The sequence below is a fragment of the Canis lupus genome, chromosome 28, assembly GCF_003254725.2.
Source record: "Canis lupus dingo isolate Sandy chromosome 28, ASM325472v2, whole genome shotgun sequence".
Taxonomy (NCBI): domain Eukaryota; kingdom Metazoa; phylum Chordata; class Mammalia; order Carnivora; family Canidae; genus Canis; species Canis lupus.
The window spans coordinates 3,919,374-3,946,262 of record NC_064270.1 but is presented as its reverse complement, the minus strand read 5'-3'; the positions used below and the strand labels follow the sequence as shown (position 1 = coordinate 3,946,262).

General features: G+C 55.2%; 1 protein-coding gene and 1 long non-coding RNA gene across 16 annotated transcripts in view; one reads left to right on the top strand and one right to left on the bottom strand.

Annotated features, from left to right (window-relative positions):
* Window positions 1-3,179: 3,179 nt before the first annotated feature.
* Window positions 3,180-26,889, bottom strand: part of RASGEF1A (RasGEF domain family member 1A) — a 216,782-nt gene continuing 193,072 nt past the window's right edge. For 13 of the 15 annotated variants that reach the window (XM_049103346.1, XM_049103349.1, XM_049103348.1 and 10 more), the window contains 12 exons: window positions 14,854-15,054; window positions 12,323-12,448; window positions 10,794-10,931; window positions 9,774-9,995; window positions 9,140-9,214; window positions 8,711-8,803; window positions 8,108-8,210; window positions 7,941-8,020; window positions 6,842-7,033; window positions 5,839-5,962; window positions 5,285-5,357; window positions 3,180-4,984 (listed from right to left, as the gene is read on the bottom strand). In XM_049103346.1, the coding sequence (XP_048959303.1) occupies window positions 4,960-4,984; window positions 5,285-5,357; window positions 5,839-5,962; window positions 6,842-7,033; window positions 7,941-8,020; window positions 8,108-8,210; window positions 8,711-8,803; window positions 9,140-9,214; window positions 9,774-9,995; window positions 10,794-10,931; window positions 12,323-12,448; window positions 14,854-15,054 (1,452 nt within the window). In that variant the 3' untranslated portion in view covers window positions 3,180-4,959. Of the gene's footprint in view, window positions 4,985-5,284; window positions 5,358-5,838; window positions 5,963-6,841; window positions 7,034-7,940; window positions 8,021-8,107; window positions 8,211-8,710; window positions 8,804-9,139; window positions 9,215-9,773; window positions 9,996-10,793; window positions 10,932-12,322; window positions 12,449-14,853; window positions 15,055-18,049; window positions 18,072-22,771; window positions 22,794-26,889 lie in introns of those variants that run through there. The other 2 variants (XM_049103355.1, XM_049103354.1) reach the window with 2 other exon arrangements.
* Window positions 20,568-22,322, top strand: LOC118352710 (uncharacterized). Its single transcript, XR_004810288.2, has 2 exons — window positions 20,568-20,983; window positions 21,698-22,322. It is a non-coding gene; the product is annotated as an uncharacterized LOC118352710 (long non-coding RNA).

The window sequence follows — 26,889 nt, the reverse complement described above, 5'->3', positions numbered from 1 at the left end:
TCTCTTCTTGAACAGGCCCTGCACTTTCTTCTCTATCCCTAGGTGGACTTGAAAATGGAAGCTCATAATCCTTACCCTCAGAGCAAAAGCTGGCTTCAGTTTCCTTGACCTCTCTGAGTTTTTCCTTGGATATTTTAATTTTGTATGACTTTAGCAGTTGACTTCAGCAGGCAAGCACTTAATCTAATACTGCCAGAAATAGGTGCATAACTTTCTTATATTTTTTTAATATAATCTCTGCACTCACTGTGGAGCTCAAATTTACAGTCCCAAAACCAAGAGTAACATGCTCCACCAACTGAGCCAGCCAGGTGTCCCATTTTCATTTATTCTTGACAACACTATTTCCTCAATATTGTTGCTGAAGATCCATACCTAAGAGCTTAGGGTATGTTGGGATAGATACTTGGGGGAGCGGGGAATGGCAGTCCTTCACCTTCCTCACAGTATCATGACTTCTGGGAATAAAAATAGAAACTGTGTTGGTATGATCTAAGATTACTAGCCTGTGTGTGGGTAGTAGGCTTTTCATTTAGAAAGTAGTTTTGAATCCCAAATTTGTGGGAATTTTTCCCATATATGTTTGCTGGTTACATTTAACATTTTTTAAAAGGTATTATTAATTTATTCATGAGAGACACAGAGAGAGGCAGAGACATAGGCAGAGGGAGAAACAGGCTCCCCACAGGGAGCCCAATGTGGGACTTGATCCCAGGACCTGGGATCACAACCTGAGCCAAAGGCAGACACCCAACCACTGAGCCACCCAGGCACCCCTATTTTAACACTTAAATGACTCTGTAGTAATGTCAGAATATATTTGTATTGACCAGGCCTTCAGTTGTTCCTTTGAGAAGGTCAATTATAATTCTTTGTTTCACTTTTCCCAGGAGATTGTGCTTTCTTTTTTTTTTTTAATCTTTTTTTAAAATTTTTATTTATTTATGATAGTCACAGAGAGAGAGAGAGGCAGAGACACAGGCAGAAGGAGCAGCAGGCTCTATGCACCGGGAGCCCGACGTGGGATTCGATCCTGGGTCTCCAGGATCACGCCCTGGGCCAAAGGCAGGCGCTAAACCGCTGCGCCACCCAGGGATCCCAGATTGTGCTTTCTGCTGGAGAAGTGGGGGTTCAATTTCATCAGGGGTGCCACTGCTGGTACCCAGCTGACCCTGACTGCTTCTAATGAATCAAGTACTGCACTTTTTGCCATGTATCATTACAACAACCCTATGAGACAATATTGTAATTCCATTTAATCATGAGAAAATGGAGGCTTTAAGGGTAAACAACTTTTCCAAGGATACCCAGCTGAGAACAGGAAACAAGGACTTGAATCCAAATAGTATAATTTTTTATTCCTTGCTCTTATCCTGTCTTGCCTCCCCTGGGGAACATGACATGTTTTATGTACAGGTTGTAGTGGGTGGGTACTAATCTTAGTTTTGTCAAAGAAGTCTCCATAGCCTTAGGAGAGATCCTTAGCTTATTTCCTGTCACAGCTGATATTGTCACAAAGATTTTTGTTCCTGAAATGTTTGTGTGAAGTGAAAGGTAGCATCCAGTCATCATATGGTGTTGTTAGGAGCTGCACACCATGCTAGTTGCTGGCCATACAGCTACACAAGTGGCTCCTACACAGAGGCCAAGAGTGATGGGTGAGACAGGTGCCAATGGTTTGATGTGAGAGAACAGGTGGGGCCCAGAGGAGCACAGCGCACTACTCACCAGGGAAGCTGTAAAGAGACTCTGGAAGAATGTGTAAAGACAAGAGCACAGTGTATTACAGGAGGTGCACTCTGGCATGGAGGTTCAGTGTGCCTGTGAAGCAGAGTGCACCTGGGGGAAGTGGGATGGACCTGGCTGTGAGGTCAGCAGGAGAGCTTCCCAAATGTTCTATGTTCCCCACCCTCCTTTAGCAAGCCTGCAGTGGGGCCCTGAGAACAGTCTGAGCAAATTTCCAGCACTGCTGGCACTGCAGCCAAAGAGCCACAACTTGAGAAGCACTGCCCTGGAGGGACTACCCTACCCCGTGGGTGAAGGAGAGCACTATGGCTAGCCAGGTGAGCTCACCACCCACTCCCAGGCCTAAGCCCCGTGGCCAAACACATGCCAAATGATGTGCTGCCCCTTCTTCAGTGGAGATAGGTAGAAACTTTCAAAAATAACTACCAGGAGATTAAGAATTCCATTGGATTATAAAGACCTAAAAAATGTCATTTACCCAAAACTCACTTAGGCATCCTCATAGGTGTCTCATTTGCTAAGCACCTATTGTGTGCCATCCACTCCATAAGCCACTGGAAGGGCATCAGGTGCCAAACTCCACAGGCCTAACCTTCCACCCAATACAGTGGCCACTAGCTATTTAAACCTAAAATTAGAAATTCCATTCCTCAGTTGCATGGGCCACATTTCAGTGCTCAGTACCTATGTGTCACTAGCAGCAGTGCAGATACAGAGCACGCCATCACAGAAAGTTTTCTGCATTGCTGGTCCAAAGGGCATAACAAACACTGAATACATTTGAAAATGCACTTGAGTTAGTTCTAAGGGAGCAGAATAAGGTTCATTGAGCTGGAGAGTAGATCTCATCCAGCCTGGGCGTTAATGAGCGTGGCAATAGGACAGGCTGGAGACGAAAACAGGTAGCAGTTTGGAATGGAAGCCAAGTGTCTCATTTCTTTTCCTTCCAATTTCACAAACTCACATGCCTTTCAACAAATCTTTTTCTTTAGTGCTCTTAAATGTGACTCTTCACAACACAAAGAGCCCCATCTAGAACTGCATTCTGCAGACTTTTGCAGAAAGAGGTCAGGAGGTGTCCCCAACTTGCCCTGCTCCAGGAGAGACCCACAGTGCCCAGGGACACTGATGGTTCTGATTAGTCCTGCAGTAAAGGAGCCTTTACAATCTTATTTAGGGTAGGTTTCCCCAACTGAAAGGGCCAAGTGATACGATCAGCTTCTAATACAGTTTTGGATCTTTGAGGAAAGCAGAGTAGAACGTACCTCTTGTCCGATCTTGCATTATTTATTTGAAAAGCCCTTTGTCTGAATGTGTTGTGTAGATGAGAGTTCCTTGCTCATTCTTTGAAAGGCCATGGAGGACCTAGACATCCCCACACCTCCTGCCAGCAGCCCTCAGGCCTCACCAGCTACACACACACAGCAAGCATGCAAGGGGAGCAATATGTTCTTTTATTGATGCAATAGGTCCAGTCACACCAACAACTGACATCCTGCATTATGGTACAGCTTTGTACTCAGAGTTCATCTCAAAATACCAAAACATCATAGGGTGTGTATCAAAGTGGGAAAATAAAGTAGCAAACATAGACACTGTATCAGGTAGGTACTAGAACTGATGACCCAGTGGAGTGAGTGCACATTGACATGAAAGCTCCTTAAAGCAAGAGGGAAAGTTCTAACATTGTATTCCAAATATATAGTCTCAAGTTTTTAGCCTTCCTTTTTTTCAAATACATAAACAAAGCAATATGTACTATCAAGATACAATATGTACTATCTAGAATGTCTGAAAAGTGCGAAAACACTGTGACAATACAGTGTAAATATTCTGGCTCCACCCAAGGCTGCAGTCAGCAGTGGATCTCAGAGCCACCCCTTCCTGAGGCCTCACCTCCACATCTCCAGGCTCTCCTAGGAGCTTTGGGAATTAGCAACTAACTGCCCCATCCTCACTCAGGCATCTCAACCGCAGTGGCTCCTGCAGAAGGAAGCCAGGCCTAGAGAGAAACAAGGGTGAGTAGTTCCACATCTGCTTGTGCTGAATGAAAGCCCCACTGTGAGGGGAGAGAGAGCAGATGACCCACCGCTGGCTTTTGAGGGATCAGGACTTGCCATCCCACAGCCAGAAAGACAGAAAATGGAGTATACTCCTCAAGTTTGGGTGTGGAAAATACCTCCACATGCTGGGCAGTTTTAGGAGTGGGCTCCAGCAGTCTGGTGTGATGTTGTTAGATTCCGTCCGGGCACCCCCACCTGGAGGGCCGGAGGAGGCGGGCCACTAGAGGGCGCTGCGTGAGTGGCTTCTTTTCACTTTGTACTGGAGTTTCAAGAACTGCTTTAAATCTCCCCATCCTCAAGTCGGCTTCGTACTCTCTTCATTACAGCTCCGTGTACCTGTTACAGCCTAGAAAACGGACAATTGCACCATATCCTCCCCTATGTTATTTTAGATTTTCTCTTTTCCTATAATGTAGTTGAACAATTTGCCAGACATATTCCAACAGAAAATATGCTGCCAGGTATCCCCCTGGCCCTCCCCAAACCCCTAAATCCCTGATAAAGGAAAATGAAAATGTAAACTTTGGAAAGCCCGTACTCAGGTTTGCTTCTAGAAGGATGCAAATGAAGCCCCCCGGCCAGCCAAGCCCTTCCTGCTGGAGCCTCTCTGGCCTAGGCTCTCAGGGCAGGTGCCTCGTGGCCCAGGGCACAGCTTTCCTGGCGATTCCGGAGCACTGGCTGCCTGAGGGCTAAAGGAACAGAGCGGGAGACCGGCCCTCCAGTACTCTCTAAGGCACTAACCCCGACATCAGAGACACTGGCTGGAGGGGCGTCCAAGCAGGCAGGGCTCACATTGGTTTTGGTTGGGTTTTTTTTTTTAATATTTTTTCATAAGATGTTAATAATCAAAAGTAGAAAATAAAAATCTACATTTCATTAGAATAAGATGTTATCATGGATGCCATCTCCCATGATACTCTTTCCCCACCCCTCCCCAAAGCAGGGCCCTGCCCTGTTATTTAAAATAAACAACAACAACAAAAAAACTTTGTAAGTGCCAAAGGTTGATGCATGAAATATTTTTCATAAAAGTTATATACAAAATGGACCCCAACCAGTGAGGCCGCCTCATCTCAACCCTTATCAATCAAGATTAAAACTCAGTGCATGTGTGTGCTTCATCCAGCGTCTGCGGGCTGCATCCGCGCCTTCAGGCTCTGTTAAGGAGAGTGGTCCTAGAGGTAGGCAGGGCACAAGGAAATGGTCAGGTGGTCGGCAGGCCCTTCCCCTAAGCAGGCAGAGGGCGGGCCATGCTATCTGGGGAGGGCCTGGATTCTAGGAACCGGCCAGCAGGGGAAGGGTCAGGGACACGTGGACCCAAGTCCAGCCTCCCACCGACTGGCAGCCTGTGTGGAGGTACCCCCTGGCCGCCTTTCAGAAGAACAGATCATGCTCCCCAGTCCTCTCCCTTCCTGTAGACCCAGGCATGGGACCAGTCTCAGGGGCTCACAGGCCTGTCCCTGGGGTTTTCTTACCTGAGAGTCTTCCAGCTATCTTTTTCCATGTGGTTTTCAGGACCTTCGCTTTCAAAGGAGGCGATGAAGAGAGCTGCGGGATGAGAAGCCCCTCAGAACCCATGTGCACGTGCAGTCAGTCTGCACACCACGCCAGTTAACCCTTTCTAGGGGAGCAGCTGGGCAAGGACAATGACCTCTGGTCTGGACTTTTCCACAAGTCTCTGTTTCATGAGGTGATAGGCCCCATGAGATCTAGAGCTCCCAGCTTCCTTCTTAGGGACTTAGGGACTGAGAAATTTCCGGTTCTGCAGCACTAACCCAACCATGCTCTGGCTCTCTCAGGTGGCTTCCAGAGCCCTCTCTCTCCTTGTCCTCATCCTGTCATCTACCCACTGCCCAACCTCATGTACTCACCCCTTTGGGCTGAGCTGCTCCTGTATAACATGAGGACAATGATCAGGCCCGCCTCCCAGGGCAACCCCATGAGGGCAGAGGCCCTGGATGTGGGGGAGTCAGGGTGACATGTACGGTGTGGGGACATGGGTGTGCTGCCACGGGGAGCTGGGCCTCACCTTCCTCGCTGTAGATGGGTGCCGTGAGCAGATAATTCTGAATCTTCTTGTCCTTCTCGAAGGGACACTCTACCTGAGTCCATGTCATGAACTCATGGATCTGTCTGGAGATCTCCCAAAATTTCTGAAAATACAGAAGACCAACTGGAATGTTCATTTGTCATTTTCAGCTTGAAATCCTTGGTTAGGGTTAGGTTCTGGTTTCATTCTGCATCCCAGCAAGATGGGACAGTGACCCTAGTCAGCTGACTTTGTGGCCACAGCAGCACTTGATGCAGCATGAGAGCCAGTAAGTGTCCCCAAGACCACTCTGTCTTGCTCTTTGCCTAGACCATCAGGCTGTGGCAGGGTCTGTGCCCCCCCTGTGTAAGACCCAAGAGGTCCCCATATGAGACTCCAGGCTGAGGCGGGTATGCAGGCCACACCTGGCATAACACCACCAACCAGAACATGCCATGATCTCACTCTTTAGGGCCTGTGTAAGGATCCCTAATTCCTTCATACCCCTTACCTGTGTGAGGTAAACACTGGACAACCTCACTTCCCCTACACCTCCCCGATCACCTTTGTCCTACCTTCCCACCCTTGGCCAGCGACCCTTAGCTTCCATCTGGAATTCTGTTGCTGCTTCCTTCCTGCTCAAGTCCCTTCTTGCCCAAAGCCTTCCTCCCTCCCAACGCCCCCCCCCCCCAGAAGGTATAGCCCCCTTCTCTGTCTACCTGTTGGGACCAGGGTCCTGGGTAAATACAAGTTCCCTGTGGCTCCAAGCCCTATAACCAGAGCATCCACCCAGAAGGGTTGGGGTCACCCTGATACTTCATAAACAGCACACATAGCCCCCCCTGGAGCTTTCAGTCCTAAAGGCCTTTCTGTACCAGGGTCACCGCCTTGCAGCCTAATGGCACAGACTGTCTGCCCTAGGATAAGGCTGAGGGGTCTGTCCTGCCTTGTGTTGGGACAGTTTGGCCCCCCTCCCCTTGGACCACAAGGGGGCTGAGCTCACCTTGAAGTTAACATGCCCATTGGGCAGGTGGTTGGTGTGGATTTTGTGCAAGAAGTAAATGTCCTTAACGAAAAGGTTGAACACAGGGATGACAATCTTCTCTCGGCTGCTGTTAGCCATCTGGGACCTTTGCGTGGCCCCCTGCAGGGCGGTGCGATAGTTGCAGAAATTGCTGGATGGGTCCATGTGGTGCTGTGGGCAGATGGGAGGATGTGGTGGGCAGGGCTCTCCCTGCACCTGACTTGTTCAGAGTCCCCCTTGAAGGTCAGGAAACAGTGATGGGGAAGGTACTTCCCCACTGGGCAGCCCGGACCGTCACCAGAGGGGCCTCCTTACCAGGAGTGAGCATCTGGCTCAGCACTGGGTCTGGGCCCAAGCATCATCAGGAAAGTTAGAGAAGTCTCACAGCTCACACACACCTCTTCCCTGCCCTGCTGAGTCTGGGTCTCACTTTCCTTTCAGAACCTTCCACTGCCCCTCTACTTGGGCCAACACCTCCCAAACCTGACAAGCTCTGCAAGATGTTTATAGAAAGTGGATTCTGGGGACGCCTGGGTGGCTTAGTTGTTGAGCGTCTGCCTTTGGCTCAGTGCATGATCCCAGGGTCCTGGGATCGAGTCCCACATCAGGCTCCCTGCGGGGATCTTGCTTCTCCCTCTGCCTGTGTCTCTGCCTTTCTCTGTGTCTTTCACGAATGAATAAATACAATTTAAAAAAGAAAAAGTGGATTCTGTGATCAAATATATTGGGGAAGGCCTGTCCACTCCTGGGCCACCCAGATAATCCAGGACCACAAGAATTCAAGCCAGGAAAAGGCCAGTCTGCTTAGTCAGCATCACCCAGCACAGGGCTCATGGGCCCATGTTTCTCAACCTGATTCCTAACCATGCTCCAGAACTTGCTTTAGGCAATGCCAGTTCTGACTAAAGTCCCAAGGGCTGTGGAGAGCTTCAGCTACCCACTTCCTAGAGCAGCCAGGCCAGCTCAACATGCCCTACACCAGATGGCACTGTGATAGTGGGTTCTCAGCAAGGGGGCAGAGCATGATGGGACGCCCACCCTTCCTCAGGCCAATGCAGGATGAGGCTGAGGTTCCTACCTCCAAGACATCAAATTTGGCCGTCTTGACTTTGGACCACGTTTTCTTCAGCCTCGCCACAGGACTGAGGTTCATGCCAGCTGCAGGGAACAGCGGGTAGGGTCAGGATGGGGGTAGGCAGGCCATGCAAGAGCTGGCTAGGAAGCCCCCGGGGCCTGGACACTCACAGATGATGGCCATCATGGAGTTGAAATTCCCGATGTTGAAGCACTCCCGGGCCACATCAATAAAGAACTCTAGCATGCGGGTCCGGTGCTTCTTCTTCACCACCTTGAGAGCAGCCAGACAGCCTCAGGGTGAGCCCACCGTACGAGCATCCCTCCACCACCAGTCCCTGAAGGGCAGGCTGGACAGGAGCCACCCTGGGCCCTCAGAGCTGTCAGACCCAGGGTTGGGGAGATTCCCATGGGCTGCAGAGGCAGGAAATGCAGTGGTGGCATTTTCGATGCTGGGCAAAGGGGCCGGAGAGCAGTCCGAGATCACTAAGGGAGCCCCAGATAAACTCACAGACTGTGCTGGTACACTCCACCACTCCACGGATGGGTGTGTCTCAATCACTGTGAGACTGGCCAGGGCACCGGGGAGGGGTGGGGGGGGGTGGATAGTGGTGGTAGGGGTAGCAGGGATGTTGGTGGCCCTGGAATGGAGGCTTCTGTCTCCACTTTCAGAGTTTTATCATCTGAGGGGTACAGAAGTCAGAGCCCCAGGCAGCCTCGTGGGTTTGAGAAGGGACAGTGCCACCCTACACACATGGGCCGTGCAGTGCTTACCCGGCACACCTCGGTGGCCACTAGCATGCTAAGGCAGTTGAACCAGTTGTCATAGGCCTCCAGGCTATAGGTCTTGGTCAGGTCCCCTCGGCACTGGTAGAGCACAGCAGATCACGGGGAGCATGAGGACCCTGCCAGCAGGTGCCGCCCCAGTCCTACCCCCGGAAATGAGCTGGCACCATGGCCAAAAGAGACTGAAAAGGACAGTGGGCTCTGGGCAGCTGGACAGGCCCAGGGCTCCCAGGACGCCCCTCCCCAAGCTCCTGGGAACACAGACCCTTCCAGTCTGTATCACCCTGCATTGCTGTCTGCAGACCCCCTGGAACAGGCACTAGGCCAGACCCATTTAGTTGTGAGGCCCCCACCCTGCATGGGGTATAGACAGGGACCCCCCTTAAGGCCACCCCCGAGCACACAGCAGCCCCTCACCCTGTGCTTGTCCCGGGAGTCCATGTGGCTGACGATCTGCATCAGGTCCTCAGGGTGAATGCTGCTGACCCTCTCCTAGGATGGGCAAGGACGGGAAGGTGACAAGCCTGCCATTCTTGGGCCCCATACCCAAGGTGTGGGCCACGTTCAGAGTGGCAGTCAAGACCTTCCTGCACGTGTGTGCCACAGCCTCTCCTTGATCAGAGCAACCAGCCAGTGGGCAGGTTCTGCCCACCCTCACCCCCAAATGTACCCTTGGGGTCTGGAAGACCTTCCCCTGGGAGGGGAGGAAACAGGGCTTCATGGGAGTGAGGCCTTGGGGCAGTGGCAGCTAGCTACAGGGTACCTTCCAGCCCACGGCATAGGCAAGACGAGGTGACGGGGTGGGGGGAACTGGCTCTCCCCCTCCAAGCCCTTCACCTCCTGGGCCAGTCCTCTATCCTGGGGCCACTGCAGTCCCATCACCCCAGCCCCTCCCATGCACAAAGGGCTGCTGTGATCCTGGGGACCCAGAAGCAGAGGTTTGAGCTGGCAAGTGAGCTTCACCTGACTCCCCAGTCTGACCAGCGAGGAGGCACCGATGAGAGCATCGGTGATACATCCTACCCCAAGCAGTGCATGCTGTGGCACTGACCAGCTCTATATGAGTCAGCTGCTGGGCCAGCACCAGGGGGTCGCAGCACACGCCCAGGATGTCCTTCTGAGTGGCTGGGGGCTTAGCCTTGAGGACAGACCCTTTGTCCATGGCTGGTGAGCGGAGCTTCTCCCGAAGCTCCTGTAGCTGGCTTCGGGCAGCCAGAGACAGCAGCAGGCTCTGTGTCATTTGGGCAATGGCCTTCTTCACTGTGCCATTCTCCTGTGAAGGTAGGGGACAGTGAAGGTGCTGGTGTGGGCTGGCAAGACCATCACCTCTCCAGAGGAGCCCATCTCCTCCCTAAGGATATGCCTAACTTTGAGCCCACATCCCTACTCAAATCTGCCATGAATATTTGGGCCTTTGAGGACAGAATGGAACACAGTGGGAGCTCCTCTAAGTCCTGCTGAGGGTGGCGCAGCTGCCTATGCTGTGGGGATGGGAGCTGAGGGCCAGGCCAAAGCCAGGGGTAGAAAACCATGGCTTTCCCAGGAGCACGCAGCTGAACCACTTTTGGCCTTCCCACAGTAAGGCAGCCTACAGTAGGGAAGAGAGCATCCTCTAGGACCGGGAACCTTCACTCCCTGCAGGGTGGGAACAGCCCTGGCCCTGCCCAGAGCTCTCCCTGGGCTTTGTGAGCCCTCAAACCAGACAAGATGCGGAGCACACAGAGTACTCCCCAGGTTTCCGGTCTCTGCAAAAGGCCGGGAGTGAGCTGGGAGGCCAGAAATGCAAACAGGCTTTTACTAGGCTCCCACTCCACTCACCCCAAACCCAGGAAAGGGTAGGGCCTGGGCTCATTCCAGGGTCTCCCACATGCCAAGTGTGCCAAGGCCCATTGCTGGACAGCTGAGCAGTTTGGGGATGGGTACAAATGGAGCCACCCAGTCATCTTAAAAGGTGACAGCATAGAAGACTGCATAGAGAGCTGTCCCTGAAGACCCGCCCTCCTGTGAGTGTAGACCCTCTCCCCCAGACATACACCCACGGAGCTCTGCAGGGCTCCAGGGAAGACCTCACCTCATCACACAGTGTGACCCGGTGAGTGATGGCCTTCAGTTCGGCCATCGCCTTCTCATCCTGGAAGTCATAGGGGAAGGCCTCCGTCCACTCCTTCAATAGCTGTACGATCTTGGCTGAGAAAGACTTGAGCTTGGCCTGAGGTGGCAGGGCGTAGAGCAAAGTCACCCTCCACAGTGGGCAATGAGATGACAAGTGGTACGAGCCTCCCCCTCTCCTCCGGGTCTGGGGTGAGGGTGCTTGGGAGGACCATCCCCTCCTTGTCCCCTGTGGATTTTGTTGTACCTGCTTTGTTTCATATTCCGCTTAGTACAGCAATTTCACTTAAATTCATTTTCAAAAAAATTTATCCTCTACCATGACATAGAAAACTAATTTCCTTTGTTGTTATTAGAAGTCACCCATTTAAAATAACTGAAAACCAAGCAAAATTATTGAATGAGAGACTCTCGCCTGCCCCCTCTCAGTTAAAAGCAGATTGGCAAGTGCTGGGAAGGGGTGCAGATGCTCAGAGGCATCCTCTCTCCCAGCTTCATGTCACTAAAGGTGGGCGGGCACCCCTGCCGTTGCCAGGGCCACACACAGAAGGCCCGAGGAGGGTGTGCCCAATGCTGGTCCTCAGTGCCCAGCCCCACACTGTCCCACTAAAATGACCACATGTGCCGGCACCCCTTCTGTGCCCACCACGGCTCCTCCTCAGCACTGACCAGCTCCTGCCTGCCTGGGCCTGCCCTCCGGGCTGTTCTTGCTGCCCTGTGGGCCTCTAGCCACTCCTCATCCCCACATTTTTTTGGCCCACATCTGCCCCACCCCTGCTGAGCTGCCTCCAGCCTGCCTGATCCTGGCCACAGGCCCAGCTGGTTCTCCCCCCGGGCTGGCCTGCATCCTGAGCATGTGCAGGTGCACGGTGAGGCCTGGTCTGGTGGAGGGAACATAGAGGACAAAGTCATTAGCAAATGGGGGGCAGGACATGCTCTGCCGCAGCCCAGACTAAGCCCTGCCAGTTCTCGGATGGCATACCTACCACCCCGTCTTCTGCACCAGACCAGACTTCTGGAAGCCGCTTCTTCCAAAGCACATGCCCACAGCCATCCTGGCCACCAAAGCCTGGCTCAATCAGAAGAGACAACAGGGAAAAGAGCCCTCCTGAAAACCACTCCAGGCAGGAGAGTCAGCCTGGGAGTGCTGCCACCTGACCTCTACCCAGAGTGGTTTTCCTACCAGCTGGGGTCCCGGCACTGACCAGGATTGCTGGCAGGGCTGTCTTTCCTGGAAAGAGGTGTGAGTACCCACCAAGAACAGTTATTTGCAGCATCCCATGAAGAGTGCTGAGCTGTGTGTGCACCCCATGCCCCACAGGGAGCCATGCCCCAGGGGTGCCCAGGGGGCCAGAGACAAGCCAACCTTGCCCAATCAGGGAGGGCCCTGGGCTGGGCTCAGCCAGACCTGTCCTGCCAGCTTCTCTCCCAGCTGTGAGCAAGCCAGGAGCTGGGGGCACAGAGACAGGGAGCACCCATCAGCACCTTTACCTTCTCAGACCCAGGAGTCTCCAGCTGCTGCCTCTGCTCCAGGCAGATCTGCCCCACACGGGCCAGCAGGTCATGAGGGGGGATGAAGACCCGGGAGCTCAAGAGGAAGGTAAAGATGTATGTCCTCTGAAGAAAAGAGACAAGGAGAGAGGATGAGGAGCAGGTCAGGCCTGGTGCGGCCCCAACCGGTGAGGGCAGGGCCAGCGAGCCCCATGGCGGCCCGACAGCACCACCCAGCGGCCGTGCCTTCTCCCGCAGGCTTTGCTGCGCCTTGACTGCCCTTCTCTTTCTCTGTTACCCAAATCCTGCCCCCACCCCCGCCCCGCCCCCTTGCAAAGCACAAAGTAAATCCCCCTTCCGAGCAGCCCCTGGAGGCTTCCCCCAACAAGCTCAGCTTCCAGCAGCTCGCTCTGCTGGGATTCTCCTCCACCCCGTCTTACCCCGCGATGGGAGAGAACACCCAACCTTGAATGTTGGTGGGACTCTCCCAACCTCACACAGTGCTCCTGGGGCCAGGCTCCAAGCGTGCTGCTTCTCCAGATACTTACTGGCCTTGCCAGGGGAAGCAACTTGAGGGCAGGGTGGGGCAGTCTCAGGCCCTGCACTCAGCACCCAGCACCCAGCACCAGCGGATGGCTGCAAGCCCCAGTGCAGTCACTAACCAACTGTGGGCCTTATCTCCACCTGGCACACCAAGGCCCCTCTGTCCCACAGCCATGTGCTCTTGTCACTGGGCTGTGTGGTACAGGTTCTGATAGGTCCTCGTGACCTGGACTAAAAGGGAACAGGCCCCAGGGCCCAGGGTTCTCGGAAGCATTTCGTGTGACCTGGGTCAGCACCTGTGAGATCTCCACATTGGCCCCTGCCTACAGACAGGGTGGACTTGGGAGTGGGGGAAGCTGCTTGGGGCTTTCCTGGGGAGTCTACCCCTGCATGACTGCTGCAGGCTAGAGGGCCTGGGACCCTTTGCCCGCACTCTGGGCCCACAAGGCCTTGTGGAACAGGACTCGGGATTCAGAGCCTCAGGCCCTCACTGCCCCCATGTAGCCTCCAGAGGCCATTAGAGGAGACTCTCCTGGGAACCGCAGGGGTTCCTCCAACCACATCCCCTAATACTCACACTTCCCATGACCTGTCCCCAAGCTGTGCAACATGGGTGCTCAGAGATCCCTGCTGGTCGGTGGCCCCTTTCTAAGCAGATGGCTCAAACGTGTGATGAAAGTCACCCGGGCATCACACCTTGGAGTTCTTAGCCAAAGTGAGAAAAGCTCGCAGGGCAGAGCCATGCATTTCCAAGGAGCACAGAGATTTACTGGTGTGCATGCATCCCCAGTTGCCAGCATACATGGGGCAGGGGCAGCAGGGGGAGGCTGGGGGAACCCAGGAAGCTGGCAGAGGAGCTGATGCCTAGCTGGACTCTGGCAGCCCTAGCTTTCTGCTCTACCGCCCCCTTACTCGCTCCGGGAACACAGGCATAGCATTTGGGGGATAATCCTGAGTAGCAGCCAAGAAGGCCCTTCTGGGACAGACCTAAATGAGGAGTAGCCCCCGCCACGAGGCCACAGAGCAGAGCTGGAGTTGGAGGTGCCAGCCCCTGGAAGGCTGATACCCTGCCTTAGGCTGTTTCAGGGCCTCAAGGCCCCTCTTCCCAGCTGCACCACCAATCCCAGCCCCAGCCCAGGTCTGGAAGGGTTTTCAAGAGGGATGGAGCCCTATGGCGGGGGGTAGGTGGGAGGCGTGCCATGTTGGGCCGGAGGGCACAGGCACACCGAGAAGTTGAGTAGGCTCCAGCAGCATTAGGTACAAGCCGGAGAGTGGGGAGGGGCAGCCCCTGCCGACGGGGAGCACAGCTCTGCCCTCAGGACGGAGGGGGGTCGTGGCTGGGATGCGCTGCTGCAGCCTGACCCTCCTGGGGAGCAGCAGGCCTAACACCACTGTACCTACGAGATGGCCCCTAGCAGAGGCAGAAGGGAAGCCACACGACAAGGGACTCCTTCTAAGAATGTACCAATGGGATCTTGAAATGAAGAGGGAGGATTTGAACGCAGGCACACGCCTGGGGGTCTGTATGCTGGCCAAGCGTGGCGGGCCTGTCTCCTCTTTTTCTGGACGATGGCAGTTCACGCACAAAACAACCTTCCCAGCTCAGGGACAGGACACACATGCAGGGTGGGTGGACCCTCACCAGGACTCCAAGGCACCAGCCTTACCCCTTAGACTGCTCTTCCTCCCTGACATCCCTGCCAGAGCTCAGGTCCCTATTTCACCCTCTTGTGTATCCTTCCTTGTGCCATCAAGGCCATCTCCCAGCTGCCTGGGGTAAGCAGGGAAGTCACTGAAGGTGCCTCTCCCCTAGGCTGGGGGCAGGGGGCAGAGCAGGAAGCAGGGCTGAGGCTCCCTGATGACCTTCCCCTACCACACTGCTCTCTTCAGTTCTCGGTCCGGGCCTCCTTCCCCATCCCAGAAGCAACCTCCCCTGAAACCCAGGTGGCCCCCACTCATCCCACCCATCTCCAGGTCGTGGCACTCACATCCGGGTAATAGTCCACTGTGGGGACCAGGTGCTCCATCAAGGCCTCCAGGGACCCAGAGATGAGGCGACCCTCTTGGAAGACAAGCTCCCCAGAGCTACTGGCCCCGCTTCCTCGCTCCCCCATGCCGGGCTGCACTTGTCCACTATGGCTGGGCCCGAGTATGCTGGAGAAGACGACGGACGTCTGGGGCATAGTTTCCTGGGAAGAAGAAAAAGGCATCACAGGCCCAATCGCCAGGCCCTCCTCCTCCTAGGCTGGCCTGCATCCTGAGTGTGTGCAGGTGCACGGTGAGAGCCCCACCAGGAGGCTCTCACCAGGGCCAGGAGGGGCACCCCCCCCATGGGTGGGCATCAGAGGTGGGCAGGCAGGCCACCTGGCAGCCCTGCAGCTACTGGATATCTGATAAATGTTTCTTCAGCACCTGCTCTGTGCATAGCAGGCCCCATTCCCACAGCCCGGACACAGAACTCTGCCTCCTGGGGTTACATCCCAGTGAAGAAGAGAAAACTATGGAGGAGAAGACCAAGCATGTAGGGGTGGTCAAAGCAGCCTCAGGTGGTACCACTGGGATAGACTGATGCTGTTAGTCATGCAGCATCCTGGGATAAGAAAGGAACATTCTAGGCATAAGGGACAGCAGGTGCCAAGGTCTTGAGACCAGTGTGTGTAGAGGGAAGAAGCAGGGAGAATGGTCTGAGGAGTAACAAGCCAGACTATGCACACCTAGGCTGGGGGCAGGGGGCCATGTGCACCTCCTCTGAGTGAGACAGCAGGCACAGGGACTCCGAGTGACTCAGGGTGAAGGTCACTATTTCTGCTGTGTGGAGACCCAGCAAGGGAGGGATCTGAAAACCAACTGGCGGGTTTTGCTATAACCCAGGAAGAGATGGCTCAGATCAGGTGGTAGAGGAGGGAAGTAGGGTCAACTCCGGATGCTGTGAAGGATGGTCTTGGGCCTGAGGATTAACCAGCATGGGGAAGAACATGAGGGTGGGGTTTGAGGAAAGATGTGGAACTTGCTTTTGGAGCTGAATTTGAACTGCCTATTAGACATATACATCAGACAGCAGTCTGGGGTGCTCAGGGCTCCCACAGCTGGGGCTGCCCACAGTGTCCTGGCAGGACCAGGAGGAGGGTGCCCACCTCACCCTGCAGCAGGGCCTCTACTGGAAGTCTTCATGAGGTCTAGGAGACTCTGCAGCCCTCCTGGGCCTCCGCTTCCCAGTGCCCGGGGCAGCTGTCAGTGCCTGGGAGGTGCTGCGTGGGGCTCAGAGGGAGGCACATTTGCCAGCCCAAGGCCTCTAAAGTTAGGGCCCGTGTGTGTGCTCCCCCTCCTGCCAGCCAGAGTGGCCTGTGCTACTGGCTGGACTAGTCTCACCCTCTCCCCACTTAGAGGGCAGGCAGGTCTAGGTTGGAGCAGAGGAACGGGGCGCCTTCTTGAGCTCTCTCCGTATCTGGTGAGCACTGAGTACTGGTGAGCAGGCCCCAGTGCCCTAGCCCCGGCTTCCCCAGTCAGCCATGCTGCTCCGCTTCCCTAGGGGTGGAGGCCACCTCCTCCTGTTTAGGGGAGTGGAAACTGCATACACCCTCCTTGGGCTCCCATAGCGCTCACCTCTGCTGCTGCTGCTCCTCCCAGCCCTCGCCTGCTTTCTGATCCAAACTGGGGCAGGCTTCTGAGCCAGTGTGGCCTCAGTTTACCCAATGAGCAAACAGTAGTCATGATTATTTTATTGCTATGAGAGGGCCCTGGCTCTCCAAGGTCTACACGAGCAGATCCGACTTCCACCCCACAGCATGTCAGCTGAGCCTCACATGAGGGAAAAAGGACACTCAGCCTAAATAACACAGGCTTACCTGCAAACACCTGAAGACTGCCTTAAAATTCCCAAAAACTTCATTGTAAGGAGAGTGAAAACTCAAGAAAAGCCCCAGAGATTGAAAGGTCCTTGATCCCCAGGCTCAGCTGCCTCACTTGGGGATGGGGTTTCAGACTCACAGAACACACCCCTCAACACGTGCTGGCATGCACATTCTCAGGCCCTGGCCCAGACCTGCCAGGTCAGAAACTCAGGCACCGTCTTCCATCTGTGTGTTACCAAGCTGTATGGGGGGCTTCCTAGAGGGCTCAAGTCCACATGCCTCTGGCAGCCACCTGACCACACCTCGCACCTGCCCATGGCCGGCCCCGCAGTCGACTCCCCGCTCCTCCCCACCTGGGGGTCTGGTCCTCCAGTGCACCCCACCACACCCTGTTCATCACAGCCCAGAAGACCACAGGATGGAGCTGCCAGGAGGGGCCCACCCCTTCGGCTTGGGGCAGCAGCCCCTCCTGCAGCATCTGGGCTGAGGACCCCATGACTATCCCCCCAACTGTACAAGATCCCATAGTGCCCATTTTTCAATGACATCAATATAGGCTTACATAAATGCACAGAAATGCGTGGCCGTCACCACCACACTAATCACAGACTTCACTGCAACGGAACTGGGGAAGGATGAGACTTTCACTTTCCATTCTACACATTTGCAAGCTATTTGGTAGCTTTTCTAAATGGTACGTCCGTTTGTCATTTTTAAAATAACTTTGAAAAAATGAAATAAAATAACTTTGTTTTTTAGTGCAAAGAAGCTGACTTTTGAAATCAGTACTTTTTACAAAAGCACATTAAAGAGGCTGATGCCCAGGGCTGGGCCTGTGGATAGAAGCACAGGCACCACCTCAGGTCCCCGGAGAAGGCAGGCTTCAAGGCGGGGGCCTGGAACCCACACAGAGAACAGGGAGGGCCCACAGGGGCTGTATGGGCACCCCAGCATCCATCCTGCCCGGGGACCCACCCAGGGATGCTGCCCACATGTCCTCCTCTCTCCCCTCCTCTGTGTACTGAGTTCATGGGGCCTGGGAACCTGTCAGAGCCCCTTCTTTGCTCCCTTCTCTGTCCCTAACAGAGCCCCCCACCCAGCCATAAGCGTTGAGGGGTCTCCAGGCTCAATGCCAAGTGGGCAAAGATTTAGAGCACCCTCCGTTTTGAATCCCACTACACAACAGCCAGCTCCTTGCCCCTGGACAAATCTAATCTGCCTCAATTTCTGTAGCCATTAAGTGGAGATGAGGACAACCCTTGCTGAGCCCTCTGCCTGCCTGGCATTTCTGCTGGCCACCCCCCTGGCCTTGTGGTCCCTTCTGTTCTTGCACCTGGGGTCATCCTCTCCCATCCCAGCAAGAGCAGAACTGCGTCACTGGCCACACTCCTTCGTGTCTATTATCCCGACTGGCCCACTTCTCAAGGAAGGGCCACTCAGATGGAACGCCCAGGATATCTGGGCTCCTGTCCTGATGAGTATCACACAGCAAGCGCAATCATAATAAGAAACAAAGCTCAGATTGAGGACATCACACAAGCCATCAGTGACACCAATGCTAGCACTGAGTCCTCTCGTTAATCCTCATAATAGGGCGCTTGGATGGCTCAGTTGGTTAAGCGTCTGCCCTCAGCTCAGGTCAGGGTCCCAGTGTCCTGGGATCAAGTCCCACTTCGGCTCCCTGCTCAGTGGGGGGGGGGGGGGCTGCTTCTCCCTCTGCCCCCCCCACTTGTGCTCATGCTCTCTCAAATAAAATCCTTTTTAAAAAATCCTCACAAGAACCCCACAAGAACTCTCATAAAACCCGTTATTCTCCCTATGCTGCAGATGAGGACAAGGCACAGAGAGACTAAGTAACTGGCCCAGGTCACACAGCTAGATTCCAGCAGCACCCGGATGGCAGCGAAGGCCATCAGGGAGACCTGAATCTGAAATTGGCTTGGCCACCTGTCACTTTGTCAGGATCCTCATCCTTAATTTCTTCACCTGTGGGATGGGCACAGGGTGTGTGCTACTTCCGAGATTTGCGGGGAGGATGAAATGTGCACAGTGTTGCACACGAGACACGCTATCACCTCCCCGTCCCGGAGGAGCCAACTCCCAGGACGTGCCTGCTCAGCACCCCGCACAGGCCATGTGGGTTCCCAGGACACAGAGGTGCAAGATTATTCTAGACACAGGCCCCCAGAGGCCTCAGAGGGCCCGGCCCTACACAGACGCCCTAAAACCAGTGTGGTGCTGGAGCTGCAGCAGCAGTAGCACCAGGAAACTTGTAGGTGGTTCACCTCGGCCTGAGTCAGAACTCACCCACTCCCAGGAGTTTTAGACCCTCTCCTAAAGCTTCGCGGCTCCCAGCATGGCCCACCCAGCAGCACCTTCACCTGGAGACTTGCTAAAATGCAGGACCTCGAGTTCCAGCCCAGGCCTACCTCGGCGACACGGAGTTTTCGTGGGACATACTTGTGCCCTTGAGAGCGTCAGCCTGCAAGCGAAGCGAGCCAGCTTCACCTCGGCCAGCGCTGTGGCTGCCCCGAAATCACCGGGTGTTTAAAAAAACTGTTCTGCCCGCCCTGGCCCCCCACAATCCTGATTTAACTGGCCCAGGGTCCCGTCCAGGCCGTGGCAGTTTTCAGGGTCTTCCAGGTGAAAATGGGAACAAGGGGTACAGGGAGCCTCTCTTTCACCTCCTCTGCCTTTGGCTAAACCCAGACACGACTGGAGGCTATGGACACTCGGAAGAGAGCTCTGGAAGCCTCCTGAGCCCCGGCCCAGGAGGACGGAGCCAGGGTGGGCCAGCCTTCACACCAGCCTCTGCAGGTCCTGAGGTCGGAACCCACACCTCCGCCTCAAGTTAGCTGGGCCCACCTGGACAAAGCAGCAGCCTCCTGGGGGGAGGGGAGGCCACTTACACCCCACCTCCTCTGCCTCCCCTCAGCTCCCCTGTTCAGGCAGGACGGCAAGCACCTTCTCATTAGAGATGCACTTGGCTCACAGCGAGGCAGGTGAACGTGATTCACCATCTCCTGGAAGCTGGGCCTCGAGAGCTTCACACCTTCCACACGGGGCCAGGTGGGTACCAGGCCAGGCCCGGGGGCCCAGGTACCCAGGCACAGGCGGGAGGGCCCTCCTGCCAGCCCGACAGACACTTGGCTCTGCGCTGAGTGCCAGCACTTGCCTGTTTCATGCCTGGTCTTACTTGCCTCTGCCGGGCAGCCAGGTGAGAAGCTATTGCCCCTGCCCTGGCAGAGTGGCACTGTGGCAGCTGGAGTGGGATGGGGACAGGCAGGGAGGGCTGGCCTGGGAGAGGCGCAGGCCAAGAGACCCTTAGCTACCTGCTGCCAGCAGGGTCCAGGAGGCTGGCCAGAGATGAGGTAGGCCAGGCGGGCAAAGCAACGAGCTGCAACTGTTGACCTCTCTCCATCCTTCTGCCCCTTCCCAGGGTATCCCCCACCACTCTGCTTCATCTGGCCTATCTGTTGCTGCTCCCCAGAAAATGAAACGGCTACCATGGGGCCCTGCAGCTACCCCTGCTTCGGGGCTCACTCCTGTTCCTCCTCCATGGTCTGATAAGGGACATGACCTTGGAAAAACCCCCAGCCACCTCACCTGCATTCCTTGAATGCTCATCTTCACCCCAATAGTGACCACCCACCCACACCTGCCCGGGCCCTTTCATGGGGTTCAGGTCTGGGACTTTAGTGAGAGAGTCCAGAATAAAGTCAGGAGACACTGTCTCAAGGACACTGGGGAAGTCTCTGAGCTGCTCTGAGCCTCGGTTCCCTCTGCTATCAGTTGGGTATAGTTTCCTGCCCCACTTCCCTGACAGAGTGATGGTGGGGGCTAGATGAGAAACTGGAAGCCAGCATCCCTGGGAGTGGTGCTAGATGCCACTGTGTGCCACCATGTCTGTGCCTTGCCTCAATGACAACGGAGTGGCCAGTACTGACCAGCCTCTGGCCTAGGGGCTCGCACCATCACCCTCAGCTGTGGGTTCTCGCTGGGGCCATGTTCTGTGGATCCGTCCAGGCCCCATGCACAACCCAAAAGTTGTAGCTGGGGGCAGGTTACACCCCAGAGGGGACTCGGATCAACGGGACATGGAAGCACAGGTAAACTCCCCTTCCCCACCCCAGATGGACTGCTGGAGGCACAAAAGTCTTACAGAGCCTCTCCAAAGACACCCAGTGAGATGGACTCCTACAGGAAGGCATCCCCGTACCCGTTCGCTCCCCTTCCCTCGCCCCTGCGTCTCTGGACCACACTCCGGGTAAGTGCGGGCACTTTAGCTTTGGCTCAGGCTCCAATCTCTGGGGAAGCTGGGCTGGGAGAAGAGCATCCATTTGTCTTGCTTCTGCGCCCTCTGTCCCCTACACCCCCTCACCCCCACGCCGGGCCTGCAACGGGCACATGCTGATGGCCGAGTTTATGGGACAGGGCGCTGGCCCCTGAGCTTCACATCAGGGGTGGGGAGCGCAGGAGGGGAGAACGCACAAGATCGGCTTCTGGCCCAGAACTGCGCTCACACACCGGGCAGCCTTAGTACAGGAGGTGAACACCTGCTCCAGGCTCTGCTCGGCCCAGCTGAGGGACCGCTTGCACACACTCCTCCATCCGGGTGCCTTCCTGGAGGAACGGTCCGGAGCTCGGCCTGATGCAGCTCAGAGTCAAGGCCCGTCTTAGGGACGTGGCCAAAGTTCTTAGCTTCTGAGTATTTGCAGCTGCCCCGCATCTCAAGTCTGCACACACACATGCAAACCTTGTAAGGAAAACACACAGTGACAAAAGCGTCAGGAGTGAGCAGAGGGCCCTGGAGGAAGAGAGGGAAGTGCAGTGAGTGGGGGCAGATGGTCTCAGAGACTTCAGGAGAGCAAGTGGCAAGAAGGCAGGCAGCCTCAGCGCCCCAAGAGACCCGGCAGTGGAGGAAAAAGAGGGTTTCTAGGAGTTTTCTGTAGAAGATTATGAATCAAATTCCCTTTTGTAGCCTCCTTCAGAGACTTCAGCTAGAGACGTGAGTACCACACACGACCACGCTGTTTCCTGATTCGGCGCCAGCAGACTGGGGCCCTGAGGGGTCCAGGCCCTCCCTCGGGGAGCAACACAGGAGGGCATCTGCTTCTGGCCACACGTGTGCAAAGGCCACACACGCCCTGGGAGGGACAGCCATGCACCGGACCTGTGCACACCTTTTGTGACCTGCTGTACCGTCCTTCTACCCACAAACTCCAGCTGTGCCCTAGATGGCCTGCACGGACCCTGCAGCCCCCGGCCATCTCCCCCAGAGCCCCCGGGACCCTGGGAGCTGCTGCTCTGACAGAGGGCCAGGGCCTCACCATGAGGGCCGGAACCTGCTGTGAGCACCCAAATGTCCCCCTCACTACGGGTCCCCTATACTCTCATGTTGGCCCAGGCCTGGGCAAGGGCTACACTCCTTCCCAAGTGCTTCTCCAGCTTCCTGTGCCAAGCCATCCAGTGAGGCCCCGGGGAGGCCCGACACTGCCCAGTGGTCCTGCAAAGCACTCCCAGTCAATGAGCTGATGTTGTCGCCAACGGTTTACTGGAACATTGTTGGGTAAGGAATATAAATGACACTGACTCTGATGCCTGCAGTATCTGTTGCAGAGTCTTCTGTGTTCACAACTGTCCAGGCAGCCCTGTACACCTTCCTGGAGGTGTTCCCATGCCCAGCGTCTGCTCTCAGACAACTGGCCCTCATCTCTGGCCTCCCAGCCCTGGAGGGAGCCTCCAGGTCGCTGCTTCATCCCTCAGGGCCTTTCCCCGGCCGGCTCTGGGCAGGAAGGGACTCAGAGTGGCCAGCTGGGGCAGGAGCCTCCTCAAGGGAGGGACCGCAGCCTGCCACACTGGTGGGCTTGCCGAGCCCTCAGGCCTCCTGGCCTCCAACGCCCAGCTCACCAGCTGCCAACACCAGCTCTTTCCCCAAGGCAGATCCTGGGAAATGGGAGACAGAGCTCAACCCCGACAGGGCATCTGCAGGAAGCAAGCGCTTCCTTCAGCCCCAGGGGGACTATTGGAAGAACACAAAAGATAACTGGCTAACCTCAGACAAAGCCAACTCTGCCCCAGTTGATAGTGGGGACAGCAGCCTTTGGAGGGAATGGCCTCCTGCACAGCAGGACAGGAACAGGGTCAGGCCTTCACTCTGAAGGGTAGGAGCTGGGCAGGTTCCCAGGGCAGTCAGAATTTTAGCACCCCTTCCAGATCACAGAGTCTGCAATTCCAGAAATTTCTGAGAAACACAAAAGCAGGGATAAGCTTTCTTTTGACTAACCTTCAAATGTTTGTCATCAGGGGTTGGAGCCCAGCCATATGCTAGGTATCACACATCTCACTTGATGCAATGTCCCCTAACCCAGGGGGCAGCACAGAGACACCCATTTCTCAGATGAGGGCACTGAGTTCAGGGCATCTGTATAACGTTGCTCTGGGGGGCAGCTGTGAGTACGTCTGCCCACCTCCCTGCTCCTTCTCAGCACTGTCATTTCTGCTCATCAACGTCCCTGGCTGGGCATGACCCTCTGAGCACTGGATGAAGGCTGAGGCCATCGCCCTGGACACATGAATCAATGCACATCCCCATGGCATTCTGCATGTAATTCCAGGGACTGGTGGGTACCCAGAAGCCCATCTACAAATGTGAAGTTAAGACTAGCTTCCTAGAAAACAGGAATAAAAATGGCCTTCGGGGCCCATCCTGCATGAGTCCCCCATGATCTGCCAGGAGGTGGAAGAGGCGCACCCGTCGGCCTTGCCTCTGCCAGTTTCGCAAGGGGTGCTTCTTTTGGAGGCAGCACGTGGGCTTCTATTTTTTAACCTACTCAACAAAAACGAAGACTATTTTTAGCTCAGCAAGCTGCAGGGCATCACAATTAGCAACTGAAAATTACACATTTTGCCAGTCTCCCCTCTTTTGGCTGGAGGATAAAGAGAGACAGAGAGACAGGGTGGGGGTTGGGAGAAAGTGCTCCTGGAGGGAGCTGGGTGCCAGTGCTTTCACCCCACCCTTGGTGGGCCACTTAATCAAGAGGGCAGCCTTTGGCAGAGATTTCAGAATGAGTGTATTCATGGAGCTATCTTGGGTTACATCCTGGCTCCAGAAAAATCCAGCCTTGGTGGGAGCAGGCAGGAGCCCCGTTGGCACTCAGAGGCCGCAACTGGGGAGAAAATCATGTTGGCTACTTGGACCAGGGCCAGCAACACACACAGACCAGCTCTGCTGGGGACTCTGGGGCAGCCAAGGTCAGGCAGGAGCACAATGGACCCCATCACCCTTCTAGGGCTGTCTGCTTCTCTAAAATCATTTGCACTGGGGCGGAGTAGGAGGTGGAATGTTCCACAGAACCCAACTCCTTGTCCATCCACCCATCCATCCATCCATCCATCCATCCACAGATGTTAACAAAGACCTACCTAGACACTGGAGACCCAGCAATGAAGCAAACACGATCTCTGTGCCCACGGAGCCCCTACTGGAGCAGGCTGTAGCTGCCAGGCATAATGACCCATCTCAATGGATGCAATATTGGGGGTTTAAAAAGAATCAACACTCTAGAGTAGGAAGAGGAGAAGAGGATCTGGAGTGTGGGGACAGAGCAGATGGTAACCTAACCAGATGGAGAGACTGGCCTCCCTAAGGAGGTGGGGCCTGAGCAGACTTGAAGGAGACTTCTAGAAAAGGAAGAGCATGGTGAGCAAAGGGAAGGGCTGGTGTCAAGGCTTCCAGGCCCTACAACCTATGAGCCTTCATCCCACTGGCTCTCTGGAAATCTTCCCTGGAGCATGTCTTGCTTGCTCACTTCCAAACAAATATTTCCTGATTGCCTATCTTTCAGCCATACTAAATGTGTCGGGCTGCAGTGGGCAGGGCACCCTCTCTGCCTTCCTCTACTGCCTACATAGGTCTCAGGGGAGACTCCTCTGGTGTGGGTCCAGGATGAAGCACGCCTTCCAAGAGGCTCTCCTGGAATCTGAAGGTGACCCCTTTGAGGTGCAGACTGGAGAGAGGAATTGGCTGAGGGGACCCTCACTTTACACAGCAGGAAACTCTAGGCGGGAGGTTGCAAGACAAATCAAAATTGTAAATGAAATGCTTGTTTACATGCATGCCCCCTGGGGACACCTGGGTGGCTCAGTGGTTGAGTGTCTGCCTTTGGCTCAGGGCCTGATCCTGGGATCGAGTCCCGCATCGGGCTCCCTGCATGGAGCCTGCTTCTCCCTCTGCCTAGTTCCGGCCTCTCTCTGTGTATCTCTCATGAATGAATAAATAAAATCTTTTAAAAAAATGCATGCCCCCCCCCCAACCACTTTTATAAGGTTCCTTGTGCATATGGAAAATATTTTGGTAAACCTTTAGTGGATCCACCCTGACTTAGGGCCAGGTGGTGCTGGCAGCTCTTGGGGCAGATGGCCCAGTGACCTGCCAGTGGTCCTCAGGGCATCATCTGCAAAGGGCACAGATAACACCTGCTTGAGAGGATCTGTGTGCTCAGCTCACAGTCATTTCCATAGATTCTGGTGGGTGCAAGAGCTTCTAGGAGCCAAGACTCTGCAAGCCATAGGTTGCCCCAGCCCCCAGAGTGGCCTGCCCTCTGGCTCAAGTGGTTGGATCCTGGGCCACAGTGGAGCAGCTTCCTTCAGACCTGCTGTCCATCCGCCTCTGGCTCCTTCACTCCCAGGAATGGAGGGCTGCCCCCAGTAGCAGAAGGACACAAGCAGCACCCAGCCTGAATTCAGACACTCCTAAGGCAGGAACCTCCCTCTTGGGGGCTGTCCTCCTCCTCCCCACACACTGGCTCTCAGACCCTCCTAACTTTGAGCTGTAATGTGTCTCCCTTAAGCACCAGAGAGCCCTGGTCCTGTCTGCTGGGGCCACATGCTGCAAGTTTTTGGAGTCTGGCTGCAAGCATGAGCTGGAAGTCCAGTGGACTGGCAGTAAGGTCTGACCATGCCACAAGCTGGAGCCACATCCTCCTCTGCAAAAAATCAGCACCTTCAGCACCTATATCACAGGTGGTAGTAAGCATGCAGTGAGGCCCCCACACTCAGGACATGCTCAGTATCAGCTGATTGGGGTGGACTTGTCATCAAAGCTACCTGCTGCCTTCCTAGACACAGATTTTGGGGGCTGGTGCTGGCCTCTCCTGACCCCATCTCTGAGGTCCCTCTCACTCACCTCCTCGTGCCCAGGACAGCAGAGTCCCCTCTTGCACATAGGAGAAAAGTGGGGAGAAGTTACCTCCTGCCTCCAGACAGACCCATTGATCTGGCTGCACTGCCCTGCCCTGGCAAGTGGGGCTCTGAGCTGGTTCTGGCCTCAGGGTGGCTGCTTGGCCCCTGCACAGGGTGGGGAGGGGTGGGGGGTGACACACCCGTGTGGACAGGTCCTCAGCCCTCCTCCCTCCTCATCCTCATGGACTTTCCAGCAGGGAAGGCCTTGGGAGGACATGGCTGGTCCCATCCCTGCAGATCGGGCCACGGGAGCACCCTGCAGCTCCTACCTCTCCGTCCTCCCAGCCGAGTGGGCATCAGGAGCTCCTGGAGGGCAAGCAGTGACATTTTTTACATAAACTAAGCTTCTGGAAATCACATCACAAATGCCATGAGGAAGGGCCATATTTACCTCGGTGTTCCCTGTGGGCCTGGGGGGCAGTCTGGGGCCTGGAGGGGGCTGCAGGCTGGACTCCAGCCAGGAGGCGGCTGCTGTGGGAACCAGAGCCGGGCAGCACCTCCCCGGGCGCCTCCTCGACAAAGGCCTAGCCTAGGGAGCAATGCTGATAATTAAAGCTTTGTTACAGACGCATGATTCATTTTTTTTTTTCCTTCTGAATTCCTTCCTAGCACCAAATACTATTTGAATTGAGTGAAGGAATCTTGCCATCTCCTCTTCACACTCCTAAATACAAATTCTGCAGAGCCCGGCTTTTTTCCTCATTTTTCCCCTCCTTCTTTTCTCCCTTTCTGTCCAGTCAGCTTCTTCTGGTGGCTGCTCAGGGGACAAAATGTCATTGTCCACCAATAACCATCCTGTTATTGAGCCTTGAGAGGTCCCGGGATGGAGCAGGTAGGATTTCAGAGAATCCTTGCCCTTTCCCGCAGGGCGGCGGGCTGGCACGCGGCCTCCCACTCGTGGCTGAGGGCCCTGGGACGGGGGCGTTCCCC